Source organism: Delphinus delphis, chromosome 4, assembly GCF_949987515.2.
Source record: "Delphinus delphis chromosome 4, mDelDel1.2, whole genome shotgun sequence".
NCBI lineage: Eukaryota > Metazoa > Chordata > Mammalia > Artiodactyla > Delphinidae > Delphinus > Delphinus delphis.
In genome coordinates this window covers 13,078,360-13,091,156 of record NC_082686.1, presented here as the reverse complement: position 1 = coordinate 13,091,156, position 12,797 = coordinate 13,078,360, and the positions used below count along the sequence as shown (strand labels likewise).

The window sequence follows — 12,797 nt, the reverse complement described above, 5'->3', positions numbered from 1 at the left end:
AGAGTTGTATCAAGAATATGTCTAGCACACCTTATTAAACATATTCTAAACACATCATGAAATTTAGGAGATAATGTAAGCTAGTACATTCTGTAAATCATAAATCTTTATAAAAGAGGGCACTAGTTATTCTAGGGGGAAAAAACCCCACCTTTCCACCATGTGTAGGAGAACTAGTTAATGACTCTGTATCATACATTCGATTCAAGACACACTTCCTCATCGTTAGTTTGGTTCGCTCCTCATTGCTGCTTTACAGCTGGCTTAATGTACAAAGGCAAATCCAAGGGTATATGCCAAAGCACAAATGAGTAAGACCTCATAAAGTGGTATTCTGCTAACAGTTATAAAACATTTTAAACTCATGACATGAAAAAAAATGCAGGAAATTTGAATATAAACGTTCACGTACCACTAGCAGTTTCTGGTTTGATTTGAGGAAGGCCTTTTTGTCGGCGCTCTCTTTCTTTTTCCCGATCCCTTCTTTCTTGGGATCGAGATCTAGGAGAATGTCGGCGTCTATCTCTGGACCGAGATCGAGAACGTCGATGACGAGACCTTCGAGTTCTAGAACCAGATCGAGATCGTCTCCTTTTTGGTGACCTAATATTTTCAGAACGAGGGAGAATGGATTAACACATGGAGGTAAAAAAGAAAATGTAAGCACGTGTTAATCTGAAAAAGAAAAAATACAACTAGGTAATTTAATGTTTGGGTATGTAAGAATTTGACAGCAGGGAATTCATTTTAAAGATTTTTAATATGCTCAAAGTTAGAAAGCACAAATATATTATAAATGAGATAAATAAAGATGCTAACTTATAAAAGTACCTCCCATCTTTGGTACCTCTGGTACTATACTAAATGACATCTTTATAGTGAAGAAGCTAATGTCATCATTGAGATATACTGACTACTATTCTCTATCTTCTCAGTAAAGTCTTTTCTGTGGGAATTAAAACATGTAATCCGATTACAGTATTACTTATTCTCTTTCCACTTTTTTGGGTTGATAAATTGGTAAAAGAACTCTGAATACATAAATCTTATGATTCCATGTATATCTGTAAATAGGCATTAAAGCAACTCAAAGGGAAAATATGTGGGTTAAGATGACTTAGTTTTTTAAAATTAATACTTCTCCTACCCCCAATCCACACATGCATACAAACATACCAAGTGTTATTTTATTAGTCCTGGGCATCTGAAAACAATCCAACTAGATTTTAAATTCTATCGCTCCTAAAACATACAGATTTGGATTAACATTTTCTATAAACTACCTGGATGCTGATCTAGATCTTGACTTTCTGTTATCGGACATGTGCCGCTTAACCTCTTGAATACAAGGTTGTTCTACTTCCATTTCCTTTAAAAAGAAAAACAAAACACAAAACCCATCATTAAAAGAGAAAGTGGCAATTATAAATAGAAAAAAACGGGACAAAAGTCTAAAAAATGCTAAATTACAAATCTCTTGCCCTGAAAGTTCTCTTTTGGTTACTTGAGACCAAATTACTAGTTTAATAATGACTGGCCATGAGTGGGAAAAGTTTTTTTTATATGGTTTACAAGATTAGAAGAAATACTGATCTACTTCTGGAAATTATTTCGTAAAAGTTACATACAGTGTTTACCAACCATCACCTAAAGCAGTGAATTAGGCACTGTTTAAACATTCTATGCTCTATCTCAATCCTCACAAACTGTATGGAAATTTGTAGTATTATTATGTCCACTTTCCAAATGAAAAACTTCGCTCACAGAGAGGGCAAATCTGTGCCTGAAGTAATAGTCTTTCTTCATATTCAAAATGGAAGATAACAAGCCAACAGGCAGCAATCTATTTATAAATCAAGGGAACCATACAGATAATCAACAATCTGAGAATGAAGTTTTACCTGATGTGCCTTTTGTGTAAGTGGTTCACTTTGTGCCTGAAAGGAAGTTTGGAAAGGCTGCTGCACGGGTGGAGTTGGAGGAATCACAGACTGAGCCATGGGAGGAAATGGAGGTGTAGGAAGAAGGCCAAATCCTGGCATCTGTCCATTAGGAGGAAGTGGAACCTTTTGTTTTTTAAAAAAATTGTACAAGCAGACTTTAAGTAATTAAAAAAAAAAAACCTTGATCAAGGAACCATGACTGACAATTCCTATTGGTACAATCTTTATTCAAAGAATTGTTATATATCCAAGAATACAGGGTAAAAATCCTACAACTCGTTTTAAAATTATGAATACATGATCTGGTTTTATAATTTAAAAACATAACTTCATTTATATGAGGAAGCAATGTGACAGACTGAACTTAAACTCAAAGGTACTCTCTATCGCAAACTGTCTCTCTTCAACTTTAAAGGCAATTAAGCTTTGGGGGCAGGAAAAGTGGCTAGAAGAATTGACTTCTAGGTATATTTTAAACATTTTACGCCAAGGGGAGTTTCAACCGACATGCCTAGGGTTGAATACATAATACTTAGGGTTTGATATTTAGGGTTTCAAATATCATAATAATGAGAGTAATTATGCCACAATGTAACAATTTTCTACATGTGACATTCCAACGCTAATAGAATTAAAAGTATAATTGTAATGCCATTATAGTATCACAAAATATTCTTTCTAAATTATTAATAAACTTTCAGCAATTGTTAAACATCTGGAAATAAGTTCATAGGCCTTCTTTGTATTTTAAACAGGCTTATAAAATATTTTTCAAACTTCATTCCTCAGCAAGTCATTAAAATCACAATATCAATTTCATATGACCAAATACAGGCACATCTCAGATTCGATTCCAGGCCACTGTAATAAAGCGAATATCGCAATAAAGCAAGTCACATGAATTTTTTGGTTTTCCAGAGCATGTAAAAGTTATGTTTACACTATACTGTAGTTTATTAAGTGTGCAATAGCATTATGTCTAAAAAAACCAACATATATACTTTAATTAAAAAATACTTTACTGGGCTTCCCTGGTGGCGCAGTGGTTGAGAGTCCGCCTGCCAATGCAGGGGAGACGGGTTCGTGCCCCAGTGCGGGAGGATCCCACATGCCGCGGAGCAGCTGGGCCCGTGAGCCATGGCCGCTGAGCCTGCATGTCCGGAGCCTGTGATCCGCAACAGGAGAGGCCACAACGGTGAGAGGCCCGCGTACCGCAAAAAAAAAAAAAAGAAAAAAAGGCTTCTCACAAGGGAAATAGCTGTATAACTAAACAGGCCAGTTCCCTGAAACAGAACCACAATCTCTCTCTAAATTATTTAAACAAAAATGCCTATTAAATTATCAGCATGTAATGTTTAGCATCCTTGTTTTAATTAAAGCAAAAGCAACTCAAATCAGTTATGTACTCAACAGCTTTTACTGTAGCTATAGTATTTAGCCATGCACACAGCTAAGTAACAGTGGTCTGGGAAGTGCAACCCATATGCTCTAATGAATAGATCTTCAGTTATTAAAACTCAGCTATAAGAAAAATGCCTCTACCTGATGGTGCACTGGATCCTGCTGTATTGCCATCATTCGAGGTTGAAACTGATCCATGTTTTGGTGCTGGGTATATGCTGGTTGCTGCATGCCATCTCCAGGAAATCCACTAAAAAAGATGAGTAGTCTTTTCACCCATTCGAAAACACATGAATCTTAGCCACATTTATACTACAGAAACTTAAAGAATGCTGTTCAGGAGTTATTAATAATCAACACTTTACTGAATCATATATTTGCCTGTATTAACTTAAACACAGCATTTTCCCCAAAAGTCATTTTTTATTGTAAATCTGACAGGATCTCCTCTCCATTCAGAAGAAAACTCCAAATACCACAATTTAAAAAAAGAATTTTAAAAGACTATATGAAAAATGATTTCGTTATTAAGTGTTACTTGCATTATGCCTTATAATGACTACCAAATCTCTATCTGCTGAGGAATCAAAAGAAAGCAACTCACAAGGGTGCCTGTGGAGGAGAAGCAGCAGTCGCAGCAACAGAAGGTACAGCAGCAGCAGATGCAGGGGGCGCAACAGCAGCAGCAGGTGCTGTGGTGGCGGCGGCAGCGGCGGTCGCAGCAGCGGCGGCGGCAGCGGCGGCAGCAGCGGCAGCATCTTCCTTCTTCGATTCTTCCACAGCTTCCGGCTCATCATCGTAATCAAATCTATCAAGTAGCTTCTGGAATAGGTGTGTATGTCAATTTTCCATTTTAAAATTCAGACTGTGATTCACTGAACAAAAAACTTTATAAAAACAGGTATTTACCACCATCTATAATCCCGCAATGCTGTCATGTACAATTTTACCTTCCCACATGCCTCTTAGGACCCTAGTTCACAGACAATTTTTACACAAATGCCATTTTGAAAAGACACTTTAAAAAATTCTGTTTTTCTTCCCCAATTCTAAGTACAGTGTTTTCTTTTTGACTATTTTCTATATGATTTTATAACTAATTTAGTGATAGAAAGATTTTACCCATTCATTTTCCTAGACTAAAAACTTTTGGAACTTTGCACATATGAAAATGGGTACACATTTTCAGTCGGCTTTGTAAAATGTACAGAAAGAAAGACCATCTTATCCAATCATTATAAATGCCTACAGAAAAATGTCCATATGCCGCTTGATCGAGAATATGAAAAATAAAAAAGAGAATGGCACAGACAGGGCTGCAAAGTCTACCTGTGCACTTGCTTCTTTCTTAAAACTTCACAACCCACCTTAGATTACCAGAAACTTTCATTAAAAAAAAAACAAAAAATCAAAAAAACCAATCAGTGCACTTCACAGGATCACGTGTCTAGAAGAAGAGCCGTTTAAAAATATGGTTACATTTACTCAGAAAAGAAGGAATGAAAGTAATGCAACCACTACTGTGTTTTGATAGATTATACACAATATTTCATCATCAAAAGAAACATGCAACGTAGATATAGCTTCTTCTTCTTACAGACAAGGAGACTAAGGCTCGGGTAATTAAGAAACATGACCAAGACTGTACAGTTAATACATGTACAATTAGGATGTGGACAATGGTCTTTTCTACCTCAAAGCCCTCAGTCTCTGGCATCCAACAAGGCTGTCATTTCTCTCAGGCTGTGCCCTTCCTGCTCATGGATTTCCAACCTCAAATTCCTAAATTTGTATTGTTCTGTGATAGTTCTGCCTGGAAATTCTGGTTCTACTTTATTGGACAACAGATTTTTAAATTAGGAAAGGAAGTCCCCTTCTTGGACAACACTTCTGTTTCTTTCTTCATAATTCTAGGCCACGTGACTAAAAGTTCTTATAACAGAGCGATCTAACATGGCCCAGGCACCTTGCTGCTTTACGCACGTTAGCTTACTTAACCCTCATGGCAATAAAAAAATATAGGTACTACCATAGCTCTTTTACAGTGGTACACAGTGAATACTAACTCAACATCAAGATAGAGTCAATGACAGGAGCCAAAATTAAAACCTGGGTCTAAACTGTCTACAAAAAAACCACAAAGCCTATGATCTTTGCAGTTTATCGCATATATACATGTTCCTTAAAGTTTTACGATTTATACCTATTGCTTGGGAGAAGATTTGAAGCAATTAAAAAATTAAACTGAGATCTCTACTATCTAAAGACATTTCTGTTGCTTTTTAGGAAACTGAAGATCTATGAAGCAGCCAAAATAGAAAAACTGTTCCCAGTCAGCTGTCTGACTAGCTTAAAATAGACCTTTACAGTCAAAGGAAAAGCACAGAATTCCTTTTTCTAAACTTAATATAACTAACAAACATTGGCCAACCCACTTAAGATAAAACACTAGAGGAATTAGTTGTAATTCAAATTAACAACAAAACAAGCATGTCAGTAGCACTGCTATTACTCAACATTTCTTTTTTGGAAGTCCTAGCCACCAGAACAGTAAGAAAAGAAAAAGAAACAGGCCTAGATGTTGAATGGGAAAAGTCAAATTTAGTAGCCTAGAAAATCTAAGAGAACAACTAGAAAACTAAGCTTCTAATACCATGATAATTTACAACATAAAATAAAAATCAGTAGTTTTCCTGCATGGCATTATTAACTAAACGAAAGTGTTATGCAACACTAAACATGAAAAATGAGTAAACATCTAAGAATAAATGACACAAGAAATGTATGACATATTAAAAATCTAATAAATTGAGATTCTGTGTAAGAAATTATCAGTACTTGTTAAATTAACCTATAAATTCATAAAAATTTATGCTAAAGTTCATCTGGTAAAGTATGCTGTGATGATCAATTATATGTGTTAACTTGGCCAGGTTATGGTGCCCAGTTGTTTGGTCAAAGATTAATATAGGGCTTCCCTGGTGGCGCAGTGGTTGAGAGTCCGCCTGCTGGTGCCCCGGACCGGGAAGATCCCACGTGCCGCGGAGCGGCTGGGCCTGTGAGCCATGGCCACTGAGCCTGCGTGTCCGGAGCCTGTGCTCTGCAACGGGAGAATTAATATAGATGTTGCTGTGAAGGTATTTTAAAAATGTGATTAACAGGGAATTATTCCCTGGTGGTCCAATGGTTGGGACCTGCCCTTTCACTGCCATGGGCCCAGGTTCAATCCGTGGTCGGGGATCCCCACAAACCACATGTGCATGGCCAAAAACAAACAAACAAAACAAAACAAAACAAAGAAAACATTGGGAATTCCCTGGCGGTCCAGTGGTTAGGACTCCGTGTTCTCAGGGCCTGGGTTCAATCCCTAGTTGGGTACTAAGGTCCCATAAGCTGCATGGTGCAGCAAGGGAAAAAAAAGTGATTAACATTTAAATTAGGAGCCTATGAATAAAGAAATACACTCTATAATGTGGCTGTGCCTCAACCAATCAAAGGCCTTAAGAGCAAGGACTTAGGTGTAGGTTTCCCAAAAAAGGCATTCTCAAGACAGCAACATGAAAACCTTGCCTTGCAGAATTCAGACTCAAGACTGCAGCATTAACTCTTACCTGAATTTCCAGCCTGCCACTCTGACCTACAAATTTCAAATTTGCCAGCCTCAACAACTGTGTGGGCCAATTCCTTAAAGAAAATCCCTCCCTTTCTCCCCTTTGTGTGTCTCTGTGTATAACTGGTTCTGCTTCTCTGGAGAACCCTAACACATATGCCCAAGAATAGCCAAAGAATGCCTGAAAAAGAGTAAGGGCAGAGAACACATCTAGAAATGAAATACAAGTTGCAAGTGTTTAAACTGTTATGTTGCAGAAATAAACAAAGATATTAGTGGGACAGAACAGTGTCCAAAGACAGACACAGAAACAAATGGGAATTAAATGTATGACAAAAATTGTGAGAATTGGCTATTTCCAAAACAAAGATTTAACTATCTTGAACCATATTCTAAAATAGGTTCTCGATAGATTGAGACAAACATGAAAAACAAAAATATAAAACTACTAGAAGAAAGAGAATTTTTAATACAAGTTCAGAGAGTTTTCCTAATCACAACACAACACAGAAGACTAAAAAACAAAACCACAATACATAACAATTTATGTTCACATATGGATGGGAACATACACAACTCTGTTCAAAGCAGAGTGGAACTGATTTCCCTTTCTACTTTAGAACTTTCTGTATTATTTGCAATTTTTTCCCTAAAAGCATGTACTTCTTTTGTACTAGAATAACAAGCAGTAATTATCATATGGATTCTTAATTTGGACTACCAGCAATAAAGTTTTGTATCTTAGAATGTTAGAAAGAATCAAAAATTTTAGAGATGATTGAAAGATACTTCGTTCTAGGATTTTCAAACTTTTGTGGTTTTTGCACTGCAACTTGTAAAATGAGATGAAACTGTATATAGTCATAAATCCAGTAAATAGACATGACATAAACAGACAAGAGTGGAGTTGTCTGGGCTAACATTTCAACAGGAAGCTCTAAGCTAGGCATATCCAGCACATCTATATCCTTAGTGGCAGCTCCTTAAACATAATGAAGGCCCAACAGAGAAGTTGGAAGACACTCAACCAACCCAAACCCTCATATTATAGATATGGTAACTAATGTCTTTAACAGCAGAAAACAGAAAGCAACTTAAATGTCTATCAATAGGGGAATGGCTAAACTGTGATGTCTCTATGTAATGGAATACTCCTAACAAGCACTCAGTAAATGTGTAGATTTACATCTATTAACCTTAACAACAACAAAGAGACAAGAGGATTAATATCAAAACAAGCAAGTTAAAAACAGTGTGTATGTATATATATGTGTATATATATACTAAAAACACACACTTTTATATATGCACACACATATATAATGACCAAAAAAGAAAAGCATATATCCAGGAAATTAATTCTGAAAAGATACACAGCAAAATGTTACAGTAGTTACCTTCACGTATGGGGGTTAATGGTGAATGTTCCCCTGTTTACTTTCCTTTACACTGTTTACTTTTCCTTTATATTGAAAATTGTGCAATGAGTATATATTAGATTTTTAACCAGGAATAATAATCAATGTTTTGATGTCGAGGGGGAAAATCCCTCAAATTACAAAACAACAAAATGAACAAGCCAGAGAAGCTAGAGAAGGGGTAACTTCCACATTCCAAGTTGAGTGATGTAAACAATGGGGTGGGTTATGTGAGAGAAGCATACCTTGTCAAATGCAGTTTTTTGTTCAGGTTGGGGGAAAGCAGCTTTTTGTTCAGGTGGTTGTGTAGGAGCTGTCTTTAACTGAGCTGTGATAGCCTGAACCTGAGCCATCACAGCATTGTCAATGGCGGGAGACTGTGGTTTTGGAGGCTGTTGAAAAGTCTGAAGGATCTGCTGAAGCTTAAAGAATGGGAAGACTGATAAACCACATAATAAAGTATAATCACAGTATCAAAAGTTAATTTCCTAAAAAAAAACCTTAATGGTGACTCAAAATAGCATAGGCACAGAGTAAACTGGAAAAAGGAACCAACCTTTTAATAATGGTTACGTTTATTGTGAATGAATGTATCAGGGATATAAGATGTGTCACTTAAGGTTAAAAATGTATGCTGATACCCCAACAGTAGAAAATGATGGTCAGAGAAAAGAGAAAATACACTGAATTGTGAACAAGGTAAATATGTTTTCTAAAAAAGTGTAAAAAAAATCATCTCCACCAATCCAAATAATTTTGAAATCTGGAAATGCTAGAATTGTGAGCAACAATACCACCACTCAGCGGTTCTGCAGTTCTCTCCAAAGGGGTACTGCTATTTCTCAGTATGCTGTTCCCTTGTTTCCCACATTTCCCCTATTATCCCTACGTAGTATCCCTTCCCTTCCTAGTAAAGGCCTTTCTATTTGAAAAGTAGAAATATTTCCTCCCCACAATGTGCTCATTAACTAGGAATGAAAAATAAGAACTGACAACAGTACCTAACTGCAAACAATTTAATCTTTGGATAGGCAGTTTACCTGTTGACCTTGAGTTGTCTGAAACAGTTGGGCCACAGCAGCAAAAGCATCAGAGCTGGGCAACTGTGGTACAGTTGGTATGGAGTTTGTAGTGGCTTGTGAGGGTTCAGAAGAAACTTTAACTGGAGGTGGAGGTGAACCTAAAAAAGAAAATATCATTAAGCACTCGGTAAACTTTAACTCATAAATGTTCCTTTCAATCTCCATTAAGCTTCTTTACTAAAATAATACTGCATTCAGTTTAACATAGAGTAAAAAATACAGATTATGGTAATACAGCCTATACGGTAACAAGCACTGAATACTTTTATTAGAAATAAGAATTATGGGAAGAAAACTATACCTTCTAAGATGTAAACTCAAGTTTCCTTCTTATAGAAAACTTCCATCACTATAAACAGACTCCAAACACTTCATGCACAAAAAATTATACCATCTTCTAAGCTCACAGATACATCTGCCATACCTTCATTATTAGTAACATTTTCTGTTACTGGGGCGGCATTACTGGTTCCTGCTGCCATGTCCAAAAGCGGTTGAATGATTTCAATTTTGAATACTCCATTTTTTTGCCAAAGGTTCAGCACACGAACTATTTTACTCTGTTATGTGTGAGAAAACATAAATATACAATAAATATTTGCATAAATAATTTATTATACCTCTGACAAAAAGAGGAGGAAAAAAAAAACCACCCCAGGCTAATATTTCCATGCTATATCTGTTTTCATAAACAGAAAAAAATCTATCATCAGAATTACAACCTGGTTAAACTACACTAACTGACCTTTCTTCAGTAGTGCAATCTAGAGTAAGAAACAGAAGGGAGGAAAGAAAGAGAAAAGAAATATAACCTAGAGAATCAAAAGAAATGCATTATAATACTTAAAAATGTATCTGAAGTTTCCATTATATTTTACTTATGAGTACAAAGAAACAACCATTTATCTTACAGAAGTGAAGAATTTGCCGGGATGACTATAACAGTTAAAATATTTAAGACCATTATTGGCCTGTAATTGTTAGGTAAATTGTTTTGTGGACTAGTAAATATGAAGGAGATCCAGAGAAAACGTGTTATTCATGGTTGTAACTCTTATTTCCTACTCATGGAATGATCTTCTTTTCTCTTGTATATTTTCCCCACAAGAGCATTCCTTCAAGAATATACAGAATCCATAACACTCAAATTTATATGCCGTTTATTGTAGTCTCCAGTCTTCATTATTCTGAGTCTACCAGTGCATTTCTCCCACTTACTGGAGTCTAGTTTTCTGTCTATAATGTTTTTCTATCTTTTTATAGTACATAGTAAAACCAGCTATAAATGTGAGGAATTAAATACTGTAGTCTGATTGCTAATGAATACCATTTACATTCTAGCAGCTCCATATGCTGGGGAAAGCCATCAATTATTGGTCCCTTCCTTTTGGAATAAGCAACAATCTGAGATAAGCACTGCTCTCCTCTACTTGCAGAATTTCTTTACCATTCAACCACAAGAAATCTTTCCAACAATGTCTTCTTAAAGCAAGACTGTGCTCCTTTTATATTTCAACAGTACAACATTCCTGAAGGACTTCCCAAGAAAACAGATATGACTACTATAGAAAAAACTGGGTTTTGTTTCAAGTGCATGATTATCTTTCTAGTAATACAGTAGGCTTTAAATATCTAATATACATTTAAATAGATTTAAGTAGATACAAAAACAAAACCAAAACAAGAATACAAGCTTAATTTAAAAATTATAAACTCTACCTTATCTTCAGATGGACAAAGATACAAATACTGGAATGTGGCAGTTATGTTTTTAGAGAATCTTGGCCCAAAAACATCTTTATCAGTTCCAAACTGATGACGAGACTGTCTCACAATTGAGTCGATTACATATAATCCCGGAACCTTGTATTCTGGTTTACACTACGAAGATTAAAGATGTAAATTCAATACAGGAAAAGCAAATCACAATTTGACACCCATTAATCTCACTTTCATGAAACTATATATCCAAGAATTACTTCTATTTAGAAACTACTTGAATGTTTAGTTCTCACTGGCTAGCTTGTCAAATTTCCCACAGGTCTGTACAGAATTGCCATTCTCTTGATACTTCAGACCCCCAATATTTCATTTTTCTCTGATCCCTCTGTCTCCCCACACACAACTTCCCAGAATCAACATGACTTTACCAATCCCTAAGCCACCTCCATACAAATCCACTTATTATGGATAAATCTCTGCTGTAATTCATCCTGCTCAAAAAAATAATTTTTACCTTTTAAAATTATCAAGGAGATCATTTTAACAACATATCAATTTCAATTCTATTAAAGTACAGTACCAGAGAAACAAAAACTGAAAGGAGAGGTCATTTTTGGCCTTTCAAATTGACAAGGTAAAATGAATAGACAGACACCTGCACACATTTCTGGTGGTACAACCTTTACAAAAGATTTAGCAATAAAAGTAAAGCCTTATTTGATCCATCAAGTCTATTTCTAGAAATTTATCCTAAGGAAAACAATTAAGATGCCTCTGAATTTTTTCCACAAGGCTAGCCACTGAAGTGAAATGGCCAGTAATAGGGAACTGGCTTAGTAAATCGTGAAAAACAATCATATGTTAGAATACTTTGCAGATGTTTATAATAAATTCCGCGGGAAAAGCAGGTTATCCATCAGCCTATGTCTTCATTTTCCTTTTATAAATGTACATACTAAAACATGAGTAAATATTCATCATAACTGGGGTGGTGGCATATAGGTAATTTTAATTGTTTTTCCGTTTTATTTACTGGTACTTTGATTTGCTACTATAAAAACCTCTATTGACTATACTTTTTAGTCTGTTGGAGCTCTAACTCCTATCTCACAGCCAGTATTAAATGGCCATGGACCAGAGACACTCCCACACACATTTATTAGAGTGTACTACATGGCATAGCTCCAGGTTGGGGGAGAAGACAAGGATATCTAAGTAAGCCTCCGTTCTCAGTCCTTTACTGAGAAAGACGTGTGCTAGTCACACCATATAATCGTAGAAGTGAAAAACTGTTTAATTATGACGGGAGCAGGGGAAAGTTGGAAAAACTTTAAGAAGTGATTTCATTTGAAGTACTCCAAGATGAGTTAAATGTCAACAGAGCAGACAGGGCAAAGGGGAGAGAAAGCACATCAGGCTCAAGGAAGAGTCCTGTTCAGTAGAGAAGAAACTGTTGTTGAATCCTACCTCATAGTAAGTGCTCAAACAGTACTGCTATAAATTTTTGTTTTGTTAGGAAAAAAAAAAAAAACTCTAGTGATTAAAAAGAACTTCTAGTGACAACTTTTCTGTAGAGTGGCTTTAGAAGGAATTATCCAAATTACTATTTACAAAGTAAATT

At 35.9% G+C, this 12,797-nt stretch overlaps 1 protein-coding gene across 3 annotated transcripts in view; it reads right to left on the bottom strand.

Moving 5' to 3' along the window:
- SCAF4 (SR-related CTD associated factor 4) overlaps nucleotides 1-12,797 on the bottom strand; it is a 56,307-nt gene that overhangs the window by 21,383 nt on the left and 22,127 nt on the right. For 2 of the 3 annotated variants that reach the window (XM_060010392.1, XM_060010393.1), the window contains exons 4-12: nucleotides 11,174-11,335; nucleotides 9,879-10,014; nucleotides 9,413-9,552; nucleotides 8,618-8,794; nucleotides 3,949-4,166; nucleotides 3,486-3,594; nucleotides 1,902-2,066; nucleotides 1,284-1,369; nucleotides 413-603 (exon numbers count right to left, since the gene is read on the bottom strand). In XM_060010392.1, the coding sequence (XP_059866375.1) occupies nucleotides 413-603; nucleotides 1,284-1,369; nucleotides 1,902-2,066; nucleotides 3,486-3,594; nucleotides 3,949-4,166; nucleotides 8,618-8,794; nucleotides 9,413-9,552; nucleotides 9,879-10,014; nucleotides 11,174-11,335 (1,384 nt within the window). The remainder of the gene's footprint in view (nucleotides 1-412; nucleotides 604-1,283; nucleotides 1,370-1,901; nucleotides 2,067-3,485; nucleotides 3,595-3,948; nucleotides 4,167-8,617; nucleotides 8,795-9,412; nucleotides 9,553-9,878; nucleotides 10,015-11,173; nucleotides 11,336-12,797) is intronic. The other variant, XM_060010394.1, reaches the window with a different exon arrangement.